The sequence below is a fragment of the Sebastes fasciatus genome, unplaced genomic scaffold (assembly GCF_043250625.1).
Source record: "Sebastes fasciatus isolate fSebFas1 unplaced genomic scaffold, fSebFas1.pri Scaffold_33, whole genome shotgun sequence".
NCBI lineage: Eukaryota > Metazoa > Chordata > Actinopteri > Perciformes > Sebastidae > Sebastes > Sebastes fasciatus.
The window spans coordinates 67,474-95,463 of record NW_027428193.1 but is presented as its reverse complement, the minus strand read 5'-3'; the positions used below and the strand labels follow the sequence as shown (position 1 = coordinate 95,463).

The following is a 27,990-nucleotide window of genomic DNA, read 5'->3' as shown; positions in this document are numbered from 1 at the left end:
TCAGATATTAGATAGGTCCCAAACACAGGTCAGATATCAGATCAGATATTAGACAGGTCCCAAACGCAGGTCACGTGTCAGATCAGATATTAGACAGGTCCCAAACACAGATCAGATATTAGACAGGTCCCAAACACAGGTCACGTGTCAGATCAGATATTAGACAGGTCCCAAACGCAGGTCACATGTCAGATCAGATATTAGACAGGTCCCAAACACAGGTCACGTGTCAGATCAGATATTAGACAGGTCCCAAACACAGATCAGATATTAGACAGGTCCCAAACACAGGTCACATGTCAGATCAGATATTAGACAGATCCATATCATCTGTATTTACTGTAGATTCAGATTATGACATTTATCATTACTCATCATTAGGTCAGAACGTAATTTATCTTTATTAAATGTGAGGAAATATACATTAATGTTAGAAAAGTAATAAATAACATAATAAAATTAACTAAATGATAATAAAATTGATTTCACTTTTAATTTCTCTTTTGAGCCCCAAATGATAAATTTCTGTTCTTTGTGCTTTAAACTCGTTCTGTAATCGATCCGATTGATCTGAGATCAGTTTAACCGGATGTTTTAAAACTGAACCTCTCGTTTCTGTTGGTGATGTCACAGTGATGTCACAGTGTACTCCAGTACACTGTGACATCACAGTGGGTGTGGTCAGAAACACTTTAATGAAACCGCAGCGAGGTGTTAAACATGTACCAGTGTGTAAATAGAGACTGTAGCTGCACAGGTGTAGCTCCTCCCCCCCCCCGTATACCTGCTGATAAGATTAACCAGTGTGTGTTAGCGCCCCCCCCCCCCTCCCCGCTTGTTGATCAATGATCAAGTTATTGATTGTGTGAAATGTGAAACTTTTTTTATTTTATAGTGAGATATTGATCAGTTATTGATTTTTTATTGAGACGTGAGACTGCTGATCACGCTCTTTTCAACTTCCTGTATGTTAAACTTTCAAAATAAAGTACACACTGAATCAAACACTGTAAACTGTGTTCATTCAGACTCTGTTGCTCAGAGGCACTGCGGCAGCGACTTTCTACCTCTCAGCTGATTCAGGTTAGGGTTAGGGTATATATATATATATATATATATATATATATAACAAATGATAATAATAATAAAACTGAATCACATCATGAAGTAGGTAAGGTCCAACTGGAGGTACGGGGTGATGATGGAGTCCATGAAGAGGAAGGAGTCCACCGGGTCCCGTCCTGCTTCTTACGGTTATTTTACATCGTCATTCATTCATTTCCTGTTTTATTTTGATATCCTCACTTCTCGTTTCAGAGAGCTTCACTTCCTTCCTGTGGGATTTTCTGATTTATTAGAAAGAGCTGTTTAACACATTCAGATTATTGAATAATCTTCATGTTTATTAAAGTTAAATCATTCAGATAGGATCAGTTTCTGTTTTTATTTTGTTGCTGTAAAATAACAAAATGTTCCTGAACGCCTCGTTTCTTCTTTTCTAACTGAAATCTTGATTTCTGTCCAACTGTGTGTGTGTGTGTGTGTGTGTGTGTGTGTGTGTGTGTGTGTGTGTGTTGAACCCTGCTGTGGACCATCTGACACTCTCACTCACTCACACACACACACACACACACTGTGATGCCTGCAGATAGGGATGTTTCCATGACGACCAAATGAGGAAAATGATGATTAATTTAGAGACGTTCTTCTCCTCCATCTGCTGCTTCTTCTCCTTTTGTCTCATTCAGACTGAAACATCTTCATGTCTGTGACCTTTGAACTGATTCATAACTGATTGATCACAACAGCTTGATGAGACAGGAAGCTGATTGATTACCTGTTGGTTTTTACCTGGTCTACATCTGGTCACTCACTTTTTACCTGAACTCTGCTGTTATCAGTCTGAACCTGAAGAAGATGAGAATAATGTGACTTCCTGTCAAATCAAAGCGTGAACGTCTCCGGGGAAGCAGGAAAAACACTCTGATTTTATTTTAGACGAACGCCGTCAACGTCAAAATAGTACGACATTACAAGGAAATTCCACGTGTCATGAGGAGGAATTTTAGGCCATTCACATGTCATTTGTACGCCATGCCACAAAACTACGGCAACGTCCACAGTAACATAAGTATAGTATAAGTGTGTGTATATATATATATATGTATATATATATAACAGTATGCAGACAGGAGGGTTAACGTCAGAGCATTCTGACGGAGCACTGATGACCTGACCTCTGTAGAGCAGTAACAGACATCGTGTCATTAGACTTCGATCCTGAGATATCTCGGACCCATCTGGTCTGATCTGGTCTAACACAAATATTAGACCAGATAATCTAACACTAATATTAAACCAGAACACACCAGATCTGGGACTCACGGGGAAAAAAATGTCAGAAGGGGATTAATCATTAGATCAATTAAGGGAGCCAACGGGGAGTTCTGTTGTTTTTGATATATTGATACTGACACTGTCAGCTGCAGGATCGGGTTTCCACTGGGACAATGTTTGGCTTCATATCAGAGAAGAAGAAATAGAAAGCGGAGGGAGGGAGGAGGAAGAGCAGGAACAGAGAGACCAGAGAGAGGAGGGAGGGAGGGAGGAGGAAGAGCAGAGAGACCAGAGAGAGGAGGGAGGAAGGAGGAAGAGCAGGAACAGAGACCAGAAAGAGGAGGGAGGAAGGAGGAAGAGCAGAGAGAGGAGGGAGAGGAGGGAGGAAGGAGGAAGAGCAGGAACAGAGACCAGAAAGAGGAGGGAGGAAGGAGGAAGAGCAGAGAGAGGAGCAGAGAGAGGGATACACACCAGATTAACAGATAACCAGGCTAAGAGGTAACCGGGTTAACAGAAGGTAACCAGGCTAACAGATAACCAGGCTCAGAGATAACCGGGTTAACGTTAAGCAGGTTAACGGTGAATGTGTTTGACAGATGGAGTCGGAGGAGAATCTGCTCAACGTTTTTCTGCTGCTGCTGATGGGATCACACTTCACTGTGGTGAATAGATCATGTTTCTATTTATACTCTACTGTCTTCTATATGTTATTCTATATTCTATTCTATTCTACTGTCTTCTATATTCTATTCTACTGTCTTCTATATTCTATTCTACTGTCTTCTATATTCTATTCTATTCTACTGTATTTTAGTCAGACAGTGTGAAACCTTGTTCACTGATGTTCCTGTTTATATTTGATTAACTTCTGATAATCATTCTGATCGATCAATATCTGAACATCAGAGACCCTAACCCCTAACCCCTAACCCTACCCCTACCCCCTAACCCTACCCCTACCCCTAACCCAATATCTGAACATCAAAGACCCTAACCCCTAACCCCTAACCCTACCCCTACCCCCTAACCCTACCCCTACCCCTAACCCAATATCTGAACATCAAAGACCCTAACCCCTAACCCCTAACCCTACCCCTAACCCTACCTCTACCCCTAACCCAATATCTGAACATCAAAGACCCTAACCCCTAACCCTACCCCTACCCCTAACCCAATATCTGAACATCAAAGACCCTAACCCCTAACCCCTACCCCTAACCCTACCCCTAACCCAATATCTGAACATCAGAGACCCTACCCCTACCCCTACCCCTACCCCTAACCCCTACCCCTAACCCAATGTCTGAACATCACAGACCCTAACCCCTACCCCAACCCCTACCCCTAACCCAATATCTGAACATCACAGACCCTAACCCCTACCCCAACCCCTACCCCTAACCCAATATCTGAACATCACAGACCCTAACCCCTACCCCAACCCCTACCCCTAACCCAATATCTGAACATCAGAGACCCTACCCCTAACCCCTACCCCTAACCCAATATCTGAACATCACAGACCCTACCCCTACCCCCTACCCCTAACCCAATATCTGAACATCAAAGACCCTACCCCTAACCCTACCCCTAACCCTAACCAAATATCTGAACATCAGAGACCCTAACCCAAACCTACCCCTACCCCTAACCCAATATCTGAACATCAGAGACCCTACCCCTAACCCCTAACCCCTACCCCTAACCCAATATCTGAACATCAAAGACCCTACCCCTACCCCTAACCCCTACCCCTAACCCAATATCTGAACATCACAGACCCTAACCCCTACCCCAACCCCTACCCCTAACCCAATATCTGAACATCAGAGACCCTACCCCTAACCCCTACCCCTAACCCAATATCTGAACATCACAGACCCTAACCCCTACCCCAACCCCTACCCCTAACCCAATATCTGAACATCACAGACCCTAACCCCTACCCCAACCCCTACCCCTAACCCAATATCTGAACATCAGAGACCCTACCCCTAACCCCTACCCCTAACCCAATATCTGAACATCACAGACCCTACCCCTACCCCTACCCCTACCCCCTACCCCTAACCCAATATCTGAACATCAAAGACCCTACCCCTACTCCTACCCCTAACCCTAACCAAATATCTGAACATCAGAGACCCTAACCCAAACCTACCCCTAACCCCTACCCCTAACCCAATATCTGAACATCAGAGACCCTAACCCAAACCTACCCCTACCCCTAACCCCTACCCCTAACCCAATATCTGAACATCAGAGACCCTACCCCTAACCCCTACCCCTAACCCAATATCTGAACATCACAGACCCTACCCCTACCCCTACCCCCTACCCCTAACCCAATATCTGAACATCAAAGACCCTACCCCTAACCCTACCCCTAACCCTAACCAAATATCTGAACATCAGAGACCCTAACCCAAACCTACCCCTAACCCCTACCCCTAACCCAATATCTGAACATCAGAGACCCTAACCCCTAACCCTACCCCTAACCCTAACCCAATATCTGAACATCACAGACCCTAACCCCTACCCCTAACCCCTAACCCTAACCCAATATCTGAACATCAGAGACCCTAACCCCTAACCCCTAGCCCTAACTCAATATCTGAACATCAGAGACCCGAACCCCTAACCCCTACCCCTAACCCTAACCCAATATCTGAACATCACAGACCCTAACCCCTAACCCTACCCCTAACCCTAACTCAATATCTGAACATCAGAGATCCGAACCCCTAACCCTACCCCTAACCCTAACCCAATATCTGAACATCAAAGACCCTACCCCTAACCCTAACCCAATATCTGAACATCAGAGACCCTAACCCCTACCCCTAACCCAATATCTGAACATCAGAGACCCTAACCCCTACCCCTAACCCAATATCTGAACATCAGAGACCCTAACCCCAGTTAGGGGTTAGGGTCTCTGATGTTAACAGTTTGTTCAAAGTGATTTCATTATTTGTAGTGTCTTGTTACACAAACTCACAGTTTTAACTACACAGTGTAAAATCCCAGCATGCACTTCTCCATTACAAACCCGTTTCGATCGTTGACACCACGTTGGGTCTGTTGATTGATTCAATCAGCAGATTAAACTGTAGTTCTCAGCGGGGATCGAACCTGTGACAACAGAGCTACATTAACCCCCATCCTTTAGCATACTAGGACTAAATATATAATAATAATAATAATAATAATAAACTACTGTAAGAAACAACCAGCAGGGCAAAATGTGAACTTATTTCTTCTCTAAACATTATTACTGATATAATTTAAATAAACAATTTTTTTTTTCCTCTGCCCAGTTGGAGAAATATTGTAGCTCCACCCGTACAGTGCACACAGAAGGAAGAAACAAACGCTCCCCCTCTAAAAACATGCTCAGACCAAGAACTATGACATAATGAATTAATAATTTACATTCATCTTATTTCATGTAGAAAAAAAGTGTTTTCTGCCCAGTAACGATCCGACAGCTCGGTTGGGACATTCTGCTTTTAACAGCAGTAAAGAATCACGTTTAATATATATATATATATAATATAATATATAATATATATATATATATATATTATATTATATAATAAAGTTAATTATATTTAATTATAGTGTTTTCATTCTGATGCATCAAGAAAACCCTAGCCCTAACCCTGTGGAAGTTGACATTAAAAGTTATTATTATTATTATGACCAATCCAGAAGTTCCACCTTTTTACAGCTGTTTGAAATAATGTGTTGATTTCACTCAGTTATGAATCTGAATTATGAGCAGAAATACTGAATAAGAAAGACATAATGAGAACAGTCATTGTATTTTAATACATATTTAACACATTCTTTGATTTTCACACATCTTTAACACATTTTTAACACTTTTGGTTACTTTATCCATCATCCAGACCTAATCCATCCTCCTCAGCTTCTCCTTTATTTATATATATATACAGTATATATATATATATATATATATACACTGTGTGTATATATATATATATACTGGAAAAACAAAGTTGGTAAACTTGTGTTTGGTGGATTATTTCTCTGTTGTATGTGTTGTATGTTTTACACCGTGGAAAGCCTGTTTATTTACCTTCGCAATGATGTCACACTTGTAAGGATCATGTATTTGTGGGATGAGCAGCACAGCTGATGATGCGGGTAGCGCCCAAGAACAATGTTCCAAAATGCTCTTCCAATGGTAAACATTGTATTCTCATAAGGCTACCAGGAAGCCTGCAATGACTGCCCTTCACCGTCAGGCCCGTTGGCGCTGGTGTCTCCAACACAGACAATGGAACCTGAACATGTGGGGGAATGTCATGTTCAGTGATGAGTCCAGGTTCTGTCTGCCAAAGTTGGACGGCAGGTCAAAGTATGGAGACGACGTGGAGAACGCTATGCTGATTGTTGAACCGATGGAGTAACAGCTTTTGGTGGGGGCAGTGTCATGGTGTGGGGAGGGGCATCTCCCTCACTGGCAAAACAAGGCTTGTCATCATTGAAGGCCATCTCAATGCAGTGAGATATCGGGATGAGATTCTGCAGCCAGTGGTGATCCCATATCTCCACAATCTGGGACCTAACTTCATCCTCCAAGAAACAACGCCCCCCCCCCACAGAGCCAGGGTTATCACAGACTACCTCCACAATGTGGGAGGAGAGAGAATGGAACGGCCTGCCAAGAGTCCACACCTCAACCCAATTCAACACTTGTGGGATCAGCTTGGGCGTGCTGTACGTGTTAGAGTGACCAACACAACCACGCTGGCTGACCTGCAACGAATCCTGGTTGAGGAATGGAACGCCATCCCACAGCAACGTGTGACCAGGTTGGTGACCAGCATGAGGAGGAGGTGCCAGGCTGTTGTGGCTGCGTATGGATCTTCCACCTCTACTGAGGCTCCTGACGGTGGATTCAATCAATCAATATGTCTTGTTTGTTCCTTGTTACTGATAGAGAGTTCAATCATCCACCAAACAACTCACAACAAGAGTCAGTACCAACAGGAGAATACACTGTTTACCATCGACGGAGCATTTTGGCAAATTTTTCTTGGGCGCTACCCACATAATCAGCTGTGCTGCTCATCCCACAAATACATGATCCTTACAAGTTGGACATCATTGTGAAGATAAATAAACAGGCTTTTCAACGATGTACAATACAATGCCAATTAGCATTGTAACAACAGAGAAATAATCGACCAAACACAAGTTTCCGAACTTTGTTTTTCCAGTTTATATACAACAAACTCAAAGCTTTCATCCAGGAGATCGCTGTGTGTTAAGTTTCACTTTCAAGTTACAATCAGCTGATTGTTGGTGTCCCGTGTTCACAACATCAAGTCACTTTTTCACCGTACAAACGTCGTAGTTTGAAGCCCAACCACGTATTTATATATACAAACCTGTGTGTGTGTGTAATAAATTACTAGAGCATGACATGAAACTTGATGACATTTGTGAATATCCCAAATCATTCATAAAATACAGATCTGTGTTATGTAGAGCTGCGACTGAAGCCTGAAAATAAACCGACTGAAGCAGCTGGGCATTCAAAGGGTTAAATAAAAGATAAAGAAATAGTTAATATATAGTAGTAATAGTTTTATTTTGGTGTCTTTATGACAAACTAAAGTCAAAGAGCTAAATGTTATATTGTTAAATGTTAAAATACAGTAAATGAAAGAGAAGAGGAAGAGTATCGAGTCCATCAGATATCAAATTGAAACTAATACATAGTATAGTATAATATGAAATATGATAACACTCTAGAATCAGTATAAATACATCAGTGTGTGATACTGAATTCAGCCTGCAGACGGTTAGGCTTAACCCTGAATTCAGCCTGCAGACGGCAGCAAACACAAACATCACAAGACAAATCTACTTCCTGTTGATCTGAATGATTGAAAAGAGTAATGTGGGTCAGTGTGTCCCTGAGCAGCGCTGCACAGGCTCTCTTCTTCTTCTTCTTCTTCTCTGTCTCTGATTAAATCATTTTACATCATGACTGTAAACACAACAAGTCATCAACACGTGTTGTTTCCATCTCTTTCCATCTCACGTGTTGTTTCTTCTTCTTCTTCTTCTTCTTCTTCTTCGTCTTTGTCTTCTTCTTTGATTAATTAATTAATTTTACGTCATAACTGTAAACACAACTCTGCGTCATCAACACGTGTTGTTTCCATCTCTGTCTCACAGGTTGGTCCTTCTGCCCCTGAGGAGGGCTGGCAGGTGTACAGTTCAGCTCAGGACTCTGAAGGTCGATGTGTTTGTACGGTGGTCGCTCCCCAGCAGACGGTCTGCTCCAGAGACGCCCGAACCAAACAGCTCCGACAGCTGCTGGAGAAGGTACCAAATACTCTGATAATACTACTACTAGTGGTGATGATACTCTGATAATACTACTACTAGTGGTGATGATACTCTGATAATACTACTACTAGTGGTGATGATACTCTGATAATACTACTACTAGTGGTGATGATACTCTGATAATACCACTACTAGTGGTGATGATGATACTCTGATAATACTACTACTAGTGGTGATGATACTCTGATAATACTACTACTAGTGGTGATGATACTCTGATAATACTACTACTAGTGGTGGTGATGATACTCTGATAATACTACTACTACTAGTGGTGATGATACTCTGATAATACTACTACTAGTGGTGATGATACTCTGATAATACTACTACTAGTGGTGATGATACTCTGATAATACTACTACTAGTGGTGGTGATGATACTCTGATAATACTACTACTACTAGTGGTGATGATACTCTGATAATACTACTACTAGTGGTGATGATACTCTGATAATACCACTACTAGTGGTGATGATGATACTCTGATAATACTACTACTAGTGGTGATGATACTCTGATAATACTACTACTAGTGGTGGTGATGATACTCTGATAATACTACTACTACTAGTGGTGATGATACTCTGATAATACTACTACTAGTGGTGATGATACTCTGATAATACCACTACTAGTGGTGATGATGATACTCTGATAATACTACTACTAGTGGTGATGATACTCTGATAATACTACTACTAGTGGTGATGATACTCTGATAATACCACTACTAGTGGTGATGATGATACTCTGATAATACTACTACTAGTGGTGATGATACTCTGATAATACCACTACTAGTGGTGATGATGATACTCTGATAATACTACTACTAGTGGTGATGATACTCTGATAATACTACTACTAGTGGTGATGATACTCTGATAATACTACTACTAGTGGTGATGATGATACTCTGATAATACTACTACTAGTGGTGATGATGATACTCTGATAATACTACTACTAGTGGTGATGATACTCTGATAATACCACTACTAGTGGTGATGATACTCTGATAATACCACTACTAGTGGTGATGATACTCTGATAATACCACTACTAGTGGTGGTGATGATACTCTGATAATACTACTACTACTAGTGGTGATGATACTCTGATAATACTACTACTAGTGGTGATGATACTCTGATAATACTACTACTAGTGGTGATGATACTCTGATAATACCACTACTAGTGGTGATGATGATACTCTGATAATACTACTACTAGTGGTGATGATACTCTGATAATACTACTACTAGTGGTGATGATACTCTGATAATACTACTACTAGTGGTGGTGATGATACTCTGATAATACTACTACTACTAGTGGTGATGATACTCTGATAATACTACTACTAGTGGTGATGATACTCTGATAATACCACTACTAGTGGTGGTGATGATACTCTGATAATACTACTACTAGTGGTGATGATACTCTGATAATACTACTACTAGTGGTGATGATACTCTGATAATACCACTACTAGTGGTGGTGATGATACTCTGATAATACTACTACTAGTGGTGATGATACTCTGATAATACCACTACTAGTGGTGGTGATGATACTCTGATAATACTACTACTAGTGGTGGTGATGATACTCTGATAATACTACTACTAGTGGTGGTGATGATACTCTGATAATACTACTACTAGTGGTGATGATGATACTCTGATAATACCACTACTAGTGGTGGTGATGATACTCTGATAATACTACTACTAGTGGTGGTGATGATACTCTGATAATACTACTACTAGTGGTGGTGATGATACTCTGATAATACTACTACTAGTGGTGATGATGATACTCTGATAATACCACTACTAGTGGTGGTGATGATACTCTGATAATACTACTACTACTAGTGGTGATGATACTCTGATAATACTACTACTACTAGTGGTGATGATACTCTGATAATACTACTACTAGTGGTGATGATACTCTGATAATACTACTACTAGTGGTGATGATACTCTGATAATACTACTACTAGTGGTGGTGATGATACTCTGATAATACTACTACTACTAGTGGTGATGATACTCTGATAATACTACTACTAGTGGTGATGATGATACTCTGATAATACTACTACTAGTGGTGATGATACTCTGATAATACTACTACTACTAGTGGTGATGATACTCTGATAATACTACTACTAGTGGTGGTGATGATACTCTGATAATACTACTACTACTAGTGGTGATGATACTCTGATAATACTACTACTAGTGGTGATGATGATACTCTGATAATACTACTACTAGTGGTGATGATACTCTGATAATACTACTACTACTAGTGGTGATGATACTCTGATAATACTACTACTACTAGTGGTGATGATACTCTGATAATACTACTACTAGTGGTGATGATGATACTCTGATAATACTACTACTAGTGGTGATGATACTCTGATAATACTACCACTACTAGTGGTGATGATGATACTCTGATAATACTACTACTAGTGGTGATGATACTCTGATAATACTACTACTAGTGGTGATGATGATACTCTGATAATACCACTACTAGTGGTGATGATACTCTGATAATACTACTACTAGTGGTGATGATGATACTCTGATAATACTACTACTAGTGGTGATGATGATACTCTGATAATACTACTACTAGTGGTGATGATACTCTGATAATACTACTACTACTAGTGGTGATGATACTCTGATAATACTACTACTAGTGGTGATGATACTCTGATAATACTACTACTAGTGGTGATGATGATACTCTGATAATACTACTACTACTAGTGGTGATGATACTCTGATAATACTACTACTAGTGGTGATGATGATACTCTGATAATACTACTACTAGTGGTGATGATACTCTGATAATACTACTACTACTAGTGGTGATGATACTCTGATAATACCACTACTAGTGGTGATGATGATACTCTGATAATACTACTACTAGTGGTGATGATACTCTGATAATACTACTACTAGTGGTGATGATGATACTCTGATAATACCACTACTAGTGGTGATGATACTCTGATAATACTACTACTAGTGGTGATGATACTCTGATAATACTACTACTAGTGGTGATGATGATACTCTGATAATACTACTACTAGTGGTGACGATGATACTCTGATAATACTACTACTAGTGGTGATGATGATACTCTGATAATACTACTACTAGTGGTGATGATACTCTGATAATACCACTACTAGTGGTGATGATGATACTCTGATAATACTACTACTAGTGGTGATGATACTCTGATAATACTACTACTAGTGGTGATGATGATACTCTGATAATACTACTACTAGTGATGATGATACTCTGATAATACCACTACTAGTGGTGATGATGATACTCTGATAATACTACTACTAGTGGTGATGATACTCTGATAATACCACTACTAGTGGTGATGATGATACTCTGATAATACCACTACTAGTGGTGATGATACTCTGATAATACTACTACTAGCGGTGATGATGATACTCTGATAATACTACTACTAGTGGTGATGATACTCTGATAATACTACTACTAGTGGTGATGATGATACTCTGATAATACTACTACTAGTGGTGATGATGATACTCTGATAATACTACTACTAGTGGTGATGATACTCTGATAATACCACTACTAGTGGTGATGATGATACTCTGATAATACTACTACTAGTGATGATGATACTCTGATAATACCACTACTAGTGGTGATGATGATACTCTGATAATACTACTACTAGTGGTGATGATACTCTGATAATACTACTACTAGCGGTGATGATGATACTCTGATAATACTACTACTAGTGGTGATGATACTCTGATAATACTACTACTAGTGGTGATGATGATACTCTGATAATACTACTACTAGTGGTGATGATACTCTGATAATACCACTACTAGTGGTGATGATGATACTCTGATAATACTACTACTAGTGGTGATGATACTCTGATAATACCACTACTAGTGGTGATGATGATACTCTGATAATACTACTACTAGTGGTGATGATACTCTGATAATACCACTACTAGTGGTGATGATGATACTCTGATAATACTACTACTAGTGGTGATGATACTCTGATAATACCACTACTAGTGGTGATGATGATACTCTGATAATACCACTACTAGTGGTGATGATGATACTCTGATAATACTACTACTAGTGGTGATGATACTCTGATAATACTACTACTAGTGGTGATGATGATACTCTGATAATACTACTACTAGTGGTGATGATACTCTGATAATACCACTACTAGTGGTGATGATACTCTGATAATACTACTACTAGTGGTGATGATGATACTCTGATAATACTACTACTAGTGGTGATGATGATACTCTGATAATACTACTACTAGTGGTGATGATACTCTGATAATACTACTACTAGTGGTGATGATACTCTGATAATACTACTACTAGTGGTGGTGATGATACTCTGATAATACTACTACTAGTGGTGATGATGATACTCTGATAATACTACTACTAGTGGTGATGATACTCTGATAATACTACTACTAGTGGTGATGATACTCTGATAATACTACTACTAGTGGTGGTGATGATACTCTGATAATACTACTACTAGTGGTGATGATGATACTCTGATAATACTACTACTAGTGGTGACGATGATACTCTGATAATACCACTACTAGTGGTGATGATGATACTCTGATAATACTACTACTAGTGGTGATGATGATACTCTGATAATACCACTACTAGTGGTGATGATGATACTCTGATAATACTACTACTAGTGGTGACAATGATACTCTGATAATACCACTACTAGTGGTGATGATGATACTCTGATAATACTACTACTAGTGGTGATGATGATACTCTGATCATACTACTACTAGTGGTGACGATAATAATAATACTAATAATATTATACTACTGCTGATACCTCTGATTATAGTGATTTGTAGTATAAGTAGTAGTAGTAAATGGTATTATGCGTTATGATGCGATGGTGTTGTCCAGATTCAGACTATGAGTCAGTCCATCGAGGTCCTGGACCATCGGACTCAGAGAGATCTGCAGTATGTGGAGAGGATGGAAGTTCAGCTGAGAATTCTGGAAACCCAATTCAGACAGGCGGAAGCCGGACACGAGAGCAACATCGCCAGACAGTACAAGGTACCGCCCACATCATGACATCACGGCTTAAACTACCAATCAAGATCCAAACCTTCACGGCATCATGTCACCAACTAACCAATCAACAAGGGTTAGCTAGGGTTAACTATGAAGGGTTAGCTAGGGTTAACTATGAAGGATTAGGGTTAACTATGAAGGGTTAGGGTTAGCTAGGGTTAACTATGAAGGATTAGGGTTAACTATGAAGGGTTAGGGTTAACTATGAAGGGTTAGGGTTAGGGTTAACTATGAAGGGTTAGGGTTAACTATGAAGGGTTAGGGTTAACTATGAAGGGTTAGGGTTAGCTAGGGTTAACTATGAAGGGTTAGGGTTAGGGTTTACTATGAAGGATTAGGGTTAGGGTTAACTATGAAGGGTTAGGGTTAACTATGAAGGATTAGGGTTAACTATGAAGGGTTAGGGTTAAGGTTAACTATGAAGGGTTAGGGTTAACTATGAAGGATTAGGGTTAACTATGAAGGGTTAGGGTTAGGGTTAACTATGAAGGATTAGGGTTAACTGAAGGGTTAGGGTTAGCTAGGGTTAACTATGAAGGGTTAGGGTTAGGGTTTACTATGAAGGATTAGGGTTAGGGTTAACTATGAAGGGTTAGGGTTAACTATGAAGGATTAGGGTTAACTATGAAGGGTTAGGGTTAGGGTTAACTATGAAGGGTTAGGGTTAGGGTTTACTATGAAGGATTAGGGTTAGGGTTAACTATGAAGGGTTAGGGTTAACTATGAAGGATTAGGGTTAACTATGAAGGGTTAGGGTTAGGGTTAACTATGAAGGATTAGGGTTAACTATGAAGGGTTAGGGTTAGCTAGGGTTAACTATGAAGGGTTAGGGTTAACTATGAAGGTTTAGGGTTAGGGTTAACTATGAAGGGTTAGGGTTAGCTAGGGTTAACTATGAAGGATTAGGGTTAACTATGAAGGGTTAGGGTTAACTATGAACGTTTAGGGTTAGGGTTAACTATGAAGGGTTAGGGTTAACTATGAAGGGTTAGGGTTAACTATGAAGGGTTAGGGTTAACTATGAAGGGTTAGGGTTAGGGTTAACTATGAAGGATTAGGGTTAACTATGAAGGGTTAGGGTTAGGGTTAGCTAGGGTTAACTACAAAGCATCACATTTCATAGTTGAGACAGTAATGTCTCAGACTTTCGTCTCTACACAGGAAGTGTTTCTTGTACTCTTTATTGTAAGTGAACGTATCCAGACGGAGCTGCTGCTCATTCTATGCTATAACCCTAACCCTGTTGTTTAAATTAATTATCCAAGCATTAGTAATTAATCCATGAGATGGAGTAGAGTTAACAAAGAGCTGCAGTTCAGACCACCTTCACTTGAATGTGGATGTCTGGAAACGTCTGGACGGTTATTGATCTCTGCTTTCCGATCAGTCCATCAAAGCAAAGATGGAGGAGTTACGGCCTCTGATCCCAGTCCTGGAGTCCTACAAGGCGGACGCTCTGCTGGTCCGACAGTTTAAGGACGAGGCAGCAAATGTGACAGAGCTGCTGGGATCGCTGCAAGAAGAACTGGGAGGTCTGGACTACCAGGAGCTCCACAGCCGAGTGATGAACCTGGAGGACGGGCTGAGGGCCTGCATGCAGAGGCTGGGTGAGTAAACAACAGAGGAATAAATAAACAAGCACAATATATGATAACATAATATATTTATAAAAACATATATTTAAAATTATAATAACAGAATATAACAGAGCGCAGAAACAAACACACAACAGGGTCCCACTGATGTCTCGTCCTGTACCTTCATGTGTTCATGTTATTTTGTCCACCCTGTACCTTCATGTTTCAGCGTGTGGGAAGCTGACAGGAATCTCTGAGCCAATCACCATCAAGATGTCTGGGTCACGGTTTGGATCGTGGATGACCGACCCGCTCGCAGCGGCGGGAGACAATAGAGTGAGTCTAATCAGTATTATCTAGAGACAACAGAGTAAGTCTAATCAGTCAGTATTATCTAGAGACAACAGAGTAAGTCTAATCAGTCAGTATTATCTAGAGACAACAGAGTAAGTCTCATCACAGTTTTAGATTATTATTTTTGATTTCTTCCCTTATAGGTGTGGTACATGGATGGTTACCATAACAACCGCTTTGTCAGGGAGTATCAGTCAATGTATGACTTCATGACGACAGATAACTTCACGTCTCACCGCCTGCCTCACCCCTGGTCCGGTACTGGTCAGGTGGTTTATAACGGATCCATTTACTTCAACAAGTTTCAGAGTCACACCATCATCAAGTTCGACTTCAGCACGTCGCTGATCAGCCGCTCCCGGCAGCTGGACTTTGCCGGGTACAACAACATGTACCATTACTCCTGGGGGGGGCACTCGGACATCGACCTCATGGTGGATGAGGGGGGGCTCTGGGCCGTCTACGCCACCAATCAGAACGCTGGAAACATTGTCCTCAGCCAGTTAAACCCAAACACTCTGCAGATCATCCGCAGCTGGACCACCAACCACCCGAAACGCAGCGCCGGCGAGGCGTTCATGATCTGTGGAACCATGTATGTTACTAACGGGTACTCAGGTGGAACCAAAGTGTACTACGCCTACTCCACCAACTCCTCCACCTACGAGTACATCGACATTCCTCTCACCAATAAATACAGCCACCTGTCCATGTTGGACTACAACCCCCGAGACAGAGCGCTGTACGCCTGGAACAACGGCCACCAAGTCCTTTATAACGTTACTCTCTACCACATTATACAGTAACACTACAGACTAAATAACGTCCTTTATAACGTTACTCTCTACCACATTATACAGTAACACTACAGACTAAATAACGTCCTTTATAACGTTACTCTCTACCACATTATACAGTAACACTACAGACTAAATAAAGTCCTTTATAACATTACTCTCTACCACATTATACAGTAACACTACAGACTAAATAAAGTCCTTTATAACGTTACTCTCTACCACATTATACAGTAACACTACAGACTAAATAACGTCCTTTATAACGTTACTCTCTACCACATTATACAGTAACACTACAGACTAAATAAAGTCCTTTATAACATTACTCTCTACCACATTATACAGTAACACTACAGACTAAATAAAGTCCTTTATAACATTACTCTCTACCACATTATACAGTAACACTACAGACTAAATAAAGTCCTTTATAACGTTACTCTCTACCACATTATACAGTAACACTACAGACTAAATAAAGTCCTTTATAACATTACTCTCTACCACATTATACAGTAACACTACAGACTAAATAAAGTCCTTTATAACGTTACTCTCTACCACATTATACAGTAACACTAAAGACTAAATAAAGTCCTTTATAACGTTACTCTCTACCACATTATACAGTAACACTAAAGACTAAATAAAGTCCTTTATAACGTTACTCTCTACCACATTATACAGTAACACTACAGACTAAATAAAGTCCTTTATAACGTTACTCTCTACCACATTATACAGTAACACTACAGACTAAATAACGTCCTTTATAACGTTACTCTCTACCACATTATACAGTAACACTACAGACTAAATAACGTCCTTTATAACGTTACTCTCTACCACATTATACAGTAACACTACAGACTAAATAAAGTCCTTTATAACATTACTCTCTACCACATTATACAGTAACACTACAGACTAAATAAAGTCCTTTATAACGTTACTCTCTACCACATTATACAGTAACACTACAGACTAAATAAAGTCCTTTATAACGTTACTCTCTACCACATTATACAGTAACACTACAGACTAAATAACGTCCTTTATAACGTTACTCTCTACCACATTATACAGTAACACTAAAGACTAAATAAAGTCCTTTATAACGTTACTCTCTACCACATTATACAGTAACACTACAGACTAAATAACGTCCTTTATAACGTTACTCTCTACCACATTATACAGTAACACTACAGACTAAATAACGTCCTTTATAACATTACTCTCTACCACATTATACAGTAACACTACAGACTAAATAAAGTCCTTTATAACATTACTCTCTACCACATTATACAGTAACACTACAGACTAAATAAAGTCCTTTATAACATTACTCTCTACCACATTATACAGTAACACTACAGACTAAATAAAGTCCTTTATAACGTTACTCTCTACCACATTATACAGTAACACTACAGACTAAATAAAGTCCTTTATAACGTTACTCTCTACCACATTATACAGTAACACTACAGACTAAATAACGTCCTTTATAACATTACTCTCTACCACATTATACAGTAACACTACAGACTAAATAAAGTCCTTTATAACGTTACTCTCTACCACATTATACAGTAACACTACAGACTAAATAAAGTCCTTTATAACATTACTCTCTACCACATTATACAGTAACACTACAGACTAAATAAAGTCCTTTATAACGTTACTCTCTACCACATTATACAGTAACACTACAGACTAAATAAAGTCCTTTATAACGTTACTCTCTACCACATTATACAGTAACACTACAGACTAAATAAAGTCCTTTATAACGTTACTCTCTACCACATTATACAGTAACACTACAGACTAAATAAAGTCCTTTATAACGTTACTCTCTACCACATTATACAGTAACACTACAGACTAAATAAAGTCCTTTATAACGTTACTCTCTACCACATTATACAGTAACACTACAGACTAAATAAAGTCCTTTATAACGTTACTCTCTACCACATTATACAGTAACACTACAGACTAAATAAAGTCCTTTATAACGTTACTCTCTACCACATTATACAGTAACACTACAGACTAAATAAAGTCCTTTATAACATTACTCTCTACCACATTATACAGTAACACTACAGACTAAATAAAGTCCTTTATAACGTTACTCTCTACCACATTATACAGTAACACTACAGACTAAATAAAGTCCTTTATAACGTTACTCTCTACCACATTATACAGTAACACTACAGACTAAATAAAGTCCTTTATAACGTTACTCTCTACCACATTATACAGTAACACTACAGACTAAATAAAGTCCTTTATAACGTTACTCTCTACCACATTATACAGTAACACTACAGACTAAATAACGTCCTTTATAACATTACTCTCTACCACATTATACAGTAACACTACAGACTAAATAAAGTCCTTTATAACGTTACTCTCTACCACATTATACAGTAACACTACAGACTAAATAAAGTCCTTTATAACGTTACTCTCTACCACATTATACAGTAACACTACAGACTAAATAAAGTCCTTTATAACGTTACTCTCTACCACATTATACAGTAACACTAAAGACTAAATAAAGTCCTTTATAACGTTACTCTCTACCACATTATACAGTAACACTAAAGACTAAATAAAGTCCTTTATAACGTTACTCTCTACCACATTATACAGTAACACTACAGACTAAATAAAGTCCTTTATAACATTACTCTCTACCACATTATACAGTAACACTACAGACTAAATAAAGTCCTTTATAACATTACTCTCTACCACATTATACAGTAACACTACAGACTAAATAAAGTCCTTTATAACGTTACTCTCTACCACATTATACAGTAACACTACAGACTAAATAAAGTCCTTTATAACGTTACTCTCTACCACATTATACAGTAACACTACAGACTAAATAAAGTCCTTTATAACATTACTCTCTACCACATTATACAGTAACACTACAGACTAAATAACGTCCTTTATAACGTTACTCTCTACCACATTATACAGTAACACTAAAGACTAAATAAAGTCCTTTATAACATTACTCTCTACCACATTATACAGTAACACTAAAGACTAAATAAAGTCCTTTATAACATTACTCTCTACCACATTATACAGTAACACTACAGACTAAATAACGTCCTTTATAACGTTACTCTCTACCACATTATACAGTAACACTACAGACTAAATAAAGTCCTTTATAACGTTACTCTCTACCACATTATACAGTAACACTACAGACTAAATAAAGTCCTTTATAACATTACTCTCTACCACATTATACAGTAACACTACAGACTAAATAACGTCCTTTATAACATTACTCTCTACCACATTATACAGTAACACTACAGACTAAATAAAGTCCTTTATAACATTACTCTCTACCACATTATACAGTAACACTACAGACTAAATAAAGTCCTTTATAACGTTACTCTAGACTAAATAGAGTACCACTATAGAATAAATAGATTGTAAATCCTCATGTTGTGTTGCACAGAGTCAGAGGAGAAGGTAGTTTTCAGGTTCATCTCTGTGTCTCCAGGACAGACAGAGAGAGGTATATTAGCCTAGCTTAGCACAAAGACTAGAAGCAGGGGGAAACTGTTAGCTCAGCTACATGAAATGAAAATCCCCGTCTCATGCAGACCAGGTCTGACTGATTGACATGTTGTAATCGGTCAGCAGTCCGTCCTGTAATCAGCTGCTTTATTTAACGTCGGCGGCGTTCGGTACTGCTGCACAAGGCACCCTTTAGCACCAGTATGAAACGCACCGGGCATTCCATTAACTAGAATGTAAGCACATCTGCGGCGACAGTAAACGCTCTGAGAAAGTACGCTGAGAGTGTGGTGACGTAGTTTAGACACACCGGGTTGGAGGGAGGGAGGATGATGGGTTCAACAGCTAACTAACTATAGGCATAGTGGTTTTGTTGCCGAAAGTGATGGCAAAGGTAACTAAAGTGGTTTTGATGCCGAAAATAAAGTGATGCCAAGGGGCGTTACTGCACGCAGTGGTTGTTGGTCAGCAAATTTACTTCAAGGCTAACTGCTGCTAAAACCACAATGTACCATTTTTTCATTTCTACCTGTACACTTGTTCAATAAACAACATACAACATGTAAACACGTAGGCTAACAGCATGTATATCAGAAAGCCTTGGAGTTGTTGGAATGCTTCTAGTCTTTATGCTAAGCTAGGCTAGCAGTTTCCCCCTGCTTCCAGTCTTTGTGCTAAGCTAGGCTAATCATGTCCTGGACCTCTCTCTGTACTGGAGCAGTTCCTAAAGTATTGGACTGTTAACTTCGATATTTTAGTTCTTACCGGAAATGAACATAACGTTTCATTTTGGCCACCTCTTGTTTTATGTTAATGACCAAAGTATTTTACACAAATGCACTTGAAATGTAAACAACACACTGATGCAATCACAAAGAAATGAAATGTTGTCTTTCACAATAAGAGTAACTGAAATGTTTAAATCATTTGATGGTGGACACTGAAGAATGCAACACATTTTTTATGATGAGATTTTTTTCTGTGGGTGATATTTTCTGACTTTATGAAATCAAACCCACTGTTCGTACTCTGAAGTAATAATAATAATAATAATAATAATAATAATAATGTCTTTTCTTACTGTTGTGTATTATACAGCGATACAAAACATTTACTAGTCTCTTTTCCAATAATTCCATCAGTTTTTAAATCAGTTGTCGTAGGTTGAGTCGGGCTCCCCCGACATCATTCTCCATCTTTTCATGTGGAATCACATCCTGCTCAAAGCATTCTGGGAGATGTAGTCCCCCAGCAGCCTCTATCACACACAGTTCCTCCTCCTCAGCTGGTTGCCATCAGGGTTAAAGGCAGTCCCTCAGAAGCCACAACATTTCATCTACCCTGCTTTCGGTGTGTTGATGAGGATTCTGTTTGCCGTCCTGATTAGTTTGAATGTTTTTATGGTTTTACCAAACTTTCAACTCTTCTGGTCTGCTGATATGTTCATGCTGGAGTTTGAGTCCTTAATGCCAAGAATCTTCTGAAACTGTCCATGTTCAGCTCAGGAGCCTCCATTAGCATCAGTATCCACTGGCGGCTCGGCGCGTCCACCGGCGGCTCGGTGTCGAGGATTCAGGACTGTGTCGGACACTATGACTTCTGTCTGAAACAGCAGATGGATGTTAACGTAAGGACTGACGCAGGTCAGACTCTGCAGGTCCATGTTTAACAAACATTCAGGTCAGTGAGAAACCGTCACCTTCAGAGCACTTTGGGTTAGAGTTTTTTTCTGGAATTGTCGTTGTATTTGACGAACGTCACATATTTTACTGGTCTGTGAAAATTGAATCTGTTTGAGTGTAGAAGAAAAGAAACACTAAAAACATTAAAGGAATTTATTGAGAGTAATGTAGTTCATTTCAACAATTAGCTGCATTTTGTTTGTTACTTTGTCGTATCTTTTCTGCGACAGTGCTGTTGAAGTGATGATGAAGGATGCTCCGAGGACACTGTTCTTGCTGGTAAAATAGAGTTTATTACAAACAAGCCACACATGTCATACGGACGTCGCGAGCAGTCCGGAGGCCTCCAGTCGAATATGAAAGTCCTCCAGCTTGGGGGCCCGCGCCCACCTTATATCGGGTTCAGGCCCTCCAATCACCGAGCTAAGATATGAACTCATGTCTTAGGTATTCTCCTACATGTTTATCTTTCAGCCCCTGGCCTTTGCCCTACTTCTTTCACATATGTTTTTAATTAGGGGCCTCTCAGTCCGGCATCAGACCTGAAAATATACCACATATTCCCCCCTTCGAGACTTAACAAAGTCTCGAAAAAATAAGAGAAGAAACATACAGGTGTATTAACATGACAAATTTAACAACCTGTCCTTATTACCATTGAAACAACTTTATGGAGTATAAAAGTGAGAGTGGAAAACCTGTCAGGCAGCTAATCTTTCTTGAACAATGTATTAAACAATGTATACAGGAAAATTCTCTCACGGTCCCTCTGCCAAGGCGACCATACGTCGTACTCCATAACACTGACATGAGGAATTTTTAGCAATTTGTATATGGAAATGATTTAAGCAAATGCATATGGAACTCTCAGCAAATTAAAACAAAACAATGTCCAAAGTCAGGCTGGTCGACCCATCGCACCCTTCTATGAACCTTTTCCTGCCTACCCCACTGTCCCTAAACATCGAGAAAAAGAAAAAGAAAACATCTGAGGTCCCATTGTATTTAGAAACCATCATTTCTCAAGCATGTAATACACAAAAAAGAAAATTCCTTTTCAATAACACTAAGGTAACATCTCAGAGAAGACATAAGACTGTATAACGCTGTAGTTTCTCAGCAGCCTTGACGCCGGTGTAGTATCGATGACGTCTTGACTCTGGATGTTGTATCGACAGTCCACGTTCAGAGTTCTTCAGGCCATTCGTATTTTCATGTTTGAAGTGTCTGAATCCATTCAGCCCATCGGAGTCCCTGACAATCCACCACCCTCACAGTGTTCTTCCCCCAGAATGTTCTAGAATGAAAGAAAAGAAAACCAGTATCTTTTGCATACAGAACAGATACAAATTTAAACATCAAACCCAGAATAAGAACACTTTTATAAGTAAAAATGTGAAATTAGAAATCATAAATGTGAAATTAATCATATTGTTCATAAATGTCCATTAATCATATTGTTCATTTGTTGCCATACCCCCCCTTCGAGACTAAACAAAGTCTCGAAAGAGCAACACAACATCAACACTACAAACTACACAAGCAAAAACAGAGGTAAATAATATGATTATGTTTTAAAATGGATATTCCTCCATCACTTCGATCTTTATTGCGTCATCCTCTTCCACGTCCGTGTCAGCTTCGTGTAATAATGGCATCAACGTTTGATCGCCGGGCAGCACAACTCCAACCCATTTAATTATCATGGCCTTTGCAAAGGTCAACAACATCGTGCAAAAACAAAACATCACGCACAACGACAGAACGAGCGCTACCAAAACCTGAACTAACACTGCTCCTAGTGGCCCCAATTTATCCCGCAACCAAGCATTTGCAGACCATCCCGCGTCTTCTGATGGGCCAAACGCATCTCTTATGAGCTTCAATGCCCCTATGACACTAGTCATATTATCAGAACTATCGGGAATCAAAGTGTAGCAAGCATCTCCTGTTAAATTTAAAGCAACACATAAGCCCCCTTGTTTGGCCAAAATATAATCAAGAGCCATGTCATGTTTCAGCAACGTCAGTCTGTGACTTCTCTGGGTGTTTGACAACAATTCGAAACCTCTTATGGTTTCGTTCGCAAAGCCTTGCAAGGTGTAGGTAATGTTGTCGATGTGATCTGCCAAGAACGTCACCCCATACCATGGAAAAAATCCTATACCCCACTTCTCTCCTAAACTTATTCTCCAATGGAAGGATTCCAACTTGTGAAACTGTGCCAACTCACGTTTTCTCCTACTACTTGAAGCGACATCAGATTGGACCCCCTCTGTCCCTACTCCCTTCTGGATAGTAAGAACCTCATATGGAAGTTTCAACAGTGACATATAACAGCATCCTGTCCACCCATATGGTAGAAATATGTATGCCTTATTACCACAGACCCACCAAATATCCTTGAAATTCCCTATAGTCACATTCCCTGGCAATATCTGGTTATGTACCCTCAAAATTGTCTTCTTTTTGTGTTGTGATGCCTGAAAAGACGCTTCATACGAATCATTACTATTCCCACGTTCCATTTTACCCAAGTCCATCATATATTTATCACACTTTGATAACCCCATAAACGTTCCCGGCCCTTCATGAGTTGTATTTGAACAAAAACAGCTGGTAGCTCCCACTGCTGTCACCTCCATTATATCAGGGACCGCTGTTCTGATATCTTCATGCTGATCACGTATATTTACATATGGTAAACCTGCCACCCAAGAACAAGTCAATCTAGGCTTAAAAAGGTTCATTGCTAAAGCCATCACTTTATCCACTGATGATTGCTGTTGATACAAGAGCCATGATAATGCATAATTTTGACACATAGTGGTTAGTGGTTCTGGTATAGTCTCTAAAATCGAAGGCCATGAGCTTGGCGATCGGATTTTCACCAGATACGGACCATCCGTTTCCACAACCGATCTTACGGAGTGGGTTACTTGCTGAAACCATAAGTTCCTACCTGCCCACGGGTCTGCGATTTGTAACACTGAAGGATCAAACCCAAATGCCTTCCATTTAGTGTCTCTCTTCTGCAATACATGGTTCTGTTCAAACATCTCCTGTGATATCTGATCTGAGTCAACAAACTCCTTTCCCATATCTAAAATATTCCTCTGAACAGTCTCAGATGAATTTCCAACCTTCACTTCCTCAATCTCCTTCCTACTACCCACACTAATCCCCATCTCCAACATAGACTTCCGTCTCTCATTTACCATCTCTTTCACTTTCAAGGATACTTTATCAAGTGTCTGTGTCACATTCTCCAATTTCCTAGGCGTTAATATTACCGCCAAGGCAGTACTCTGATTGGAAGCATTATCATTATTTATTGATTTCAAATTTAAAGTAGCAGCCTCTGAGCTGGACGTAGATGACTCTACATCCTTTTCTTCTATCCTCTGTTCTCTAACTTCAACAATGTCATTGCTTCTGTTCACTCTAGGCTCTATTTTTGACACTTGCTTCTCGACTAAATTAACCACATCCTTAAAGGTCCAAGATGTCATATTAGGTGTCTGCGTTGTATTTACAAATGTCGTAGATGCCACGGATGTCGTCACTGTTGTAACATTCATCCCCTTTGAAGTCATAATTAGAGTAGTAGCCAGAGTCGGTGTATGAACATTCTTAGTTGTTTTTGGAACTAATGTAACAAGCTTTATCTGTGTACTAATCACCTTTGGAGTGGTTACTGTAGTAAATTGTTTCTGAACTTCTTTAGTACCCCTAGAAACTCCAATAGGCCCCAAATCTTTTATCAGGAGTGACACTCTACGAGTCACACGACCTGTGATCCAATAATTTTGATATGGAACAAATTTAAACTCCGGATCTTCATAAGAACACATGTATTCTCCTTCGTCTTCCTGAGTAACGTTACGCAGGACAAGGGAACAATCATCTTTAATTTTTATCCACCTAACCTCATTAAACAAAATATACTTCCTCTGACCACGAGGCACAACGTCATCGTCCGGTCTTGTCAACAACAAATCTTCACCACGACTATTTTCCCATTTGGGAAACAAGTTCCCTCCATTATTCCATCTCCCACACTGACAAGGAAGGTAAGCTGTTCCTCCTACCCTAGCTCTGATCACAGTACTCAAATGAGGTGACGTTATAGATATCACCTGAGGCGCCTTTGTAGTTACATGTGACGCATTTATACTTTCAATAGCTTTTGCCATTGAAGGAGTAGATTTCTCTTCCATCTGTCCAGCTTTCGTCTGGAGAGTTGATGTCATCGTTGTCAATTCTCTTGTTTCCCCAACCTCTTGTGAATCTATACTCTTATTCCCCCCTAGTATTACTAGAGACACCACGCGAATTCCAAATCCTAGCTCGGACAGCTCCCTTCCAATATGTCGATCGTAAAAAGAACACCTGTAATCACCTTGATCTTCCTGTTGAGGCTTATATACATAGAGACTACAGTCTCCCTCAACCTTCACTCTCCTTTTGTCATTAACTAATGTATACTTCCCTAATGGTACTGTCTCTGACAGATCTAGGATCTTACCATGGTTATCTTCCCACTGAACTCTGAGTTTCCCTTTACCACTGTTTTCTTCTGTACACTGACATGGAAGCCTAACTGACTCTCCCAAGGTTACTTCAACCCTGGTTCTAATAACGGTCTGGTTTGACTCTTCTCCTAACTGGTCTCGGGCTCCTTGGTCTGGCTGGATCCCTGGGTTGTCCTGCAGCGGAGTCACCGCCCTTTGATATCTCTGGCGCTTTGCAGGCAACTGCAATAGGCCCTGCTGGGTCTGGGACATGTTGAAAGACAATGTCTCTAAATCTTCTGTCCTGTCCATCAACTGCCGAGTCATTTCTGGCATCATCAGGAATGTGTACAGAAACATCAACATTGTCCACAACCTGGGTGATCTCTCCTTCTGAATTCTGACTCTGGGGATTTTCATGCATCTGCCCTTCGGCTGCCTGTTCTCCCTCATTTTGTTCCACAGAGTCATCTCGACTCTGTGTGGGTTGTACCTCTTCTCTGGGTGCTTTGACGCAGTGCGATAAATGATACCAAGTTGGAGACCCCTTAACCTGGACCGCGGTTCCAGTACTGCGAACCACTTCAAACGGTCCCTCACGGCGTTCGTTATACCACTTCCGTCTAAACACCTTCACGAACACCGTGTCTCCAGGTTGCACTGTGATCCTTTTTTGCGCATCGAGCTTCTCCTGCACCTCCTCCTTAGTTTGCCTGTCAGACACATATGTGGATATTCTTTTATGTAGATTAACCATGTATGTGACATACGTTTGCATTTCATCTTCCAAAAGGGCCAAACTTGGACCTTTACCACTTGTCCGCAGACAAGGCGTTGGCATCAGTCTTCCTGTAACCAACTCATGAGGTGTCATATGTAAATCGCGGAGCTCACTAGAGCGACATACCATTAACGCCAATGGAAGTGCTGCAATCCAGTTTAACCCCGTGTGCTGGCATATTTTGACAATACGATTCTTCAGAACCCCATTCATTCTCTCGCAGATTCCTTGACTACGTGGGCTATAGATTGCCCCAAGACGCTGTTTGATTCCTAGTTTTTGCAAAATCAATTTCACCGTCTTATCCACAAACTCTTTCCCATTGTCTGAGGATATTCGATCTGGAAGTCCCCACCTGCTTATGACCTCTCTGCATAAGAACTTGGCAACCGATTGAGCATCCTTTCGTTTTGTTGGACAGGCCTCAGGCCATCGTGAAAATCTGTCCACCACGACTAGCATGTACCTTTTCCCTTCAATCGGTTTTATCATGTCAACATAGTCTATAACTAGTTCCCGCATAGGACCTCTTGGAGTTGGGATGTGGCCAGGAGGAACCGGCACTCCCCTCCGAACATTGTTTTTCAGACAGATAGTACACCTGCCTATGACATAATCAATCTGTTCAAGCAAACATGGTGCCCAAAAACCATACTCTTTCGTGATCTTTCTCTTCACTTCCCCCCTTGCAACGTGAGCTAAGCCATGCGCCTCCTGAATCATCAG

At 40.0% G+C, this 27,990-nt stretch overlaps 2 protein-coding genes across 3 annotated transcripts in view; both read left to right on the top strand.

The window, feature by feature from the left end:
* LOC141763728 (formin-binding protein 1-like) overlaps window positions 1–690 on the top strand; it is a 42,361-nt gene extending 41,671 nt beyond the window's left edge. Inside the window, exons 19-21 of the mRNA XM_074628418.1 lie at window positions 16–180; window positions 234–278; window positions 320–690. The gene's annotated coding sequence lies outside the window, so the exon portion shown is untranslated. The remainder of the gene's footprint in view (window positions 1–15; window positions 181–233; window positions 279–319) is intronic.
* Window positions 691–2,744: 2,054 nt separating this feature from the next.
* Window positions 2,745–16,774, top strand: LOC141763730 (noelin-like). 2 transcript variants are annotated; one of them, XM_074628427.1, is made up of 7 exons: window positions 2,745–2,835; window positions 2,934–2,999; window positions 8,560–8,709; window positions 13,795–13,950; window positions 15,356–15,575; window positions 15,775–15,881; window positions 16,043–16,774. In XM_074628427.1, the coding sequence occupies exons 2-7, from the start codon at window positions 2,934–2,936 to the stop codon at window positions 16,703–16,705; spliced, it is 1,362 nt and encodes a 453-aa protein (XP_074484528.1). In that variant the 5' UTR covers window positions 2,745–2,835; the 3' UTR covers window positions 16,706–16,774. The 2 variants fall into 2 exon arrangements, with proteins under 2 accessions (XP_074484528.1, XP_074484529.1); XM_074628428.1 differs by having other exon boundaries at window positions 2,751–2,854.
* Window positions 16,775–27,990: the final 11,216 nt, after the last annotated feature.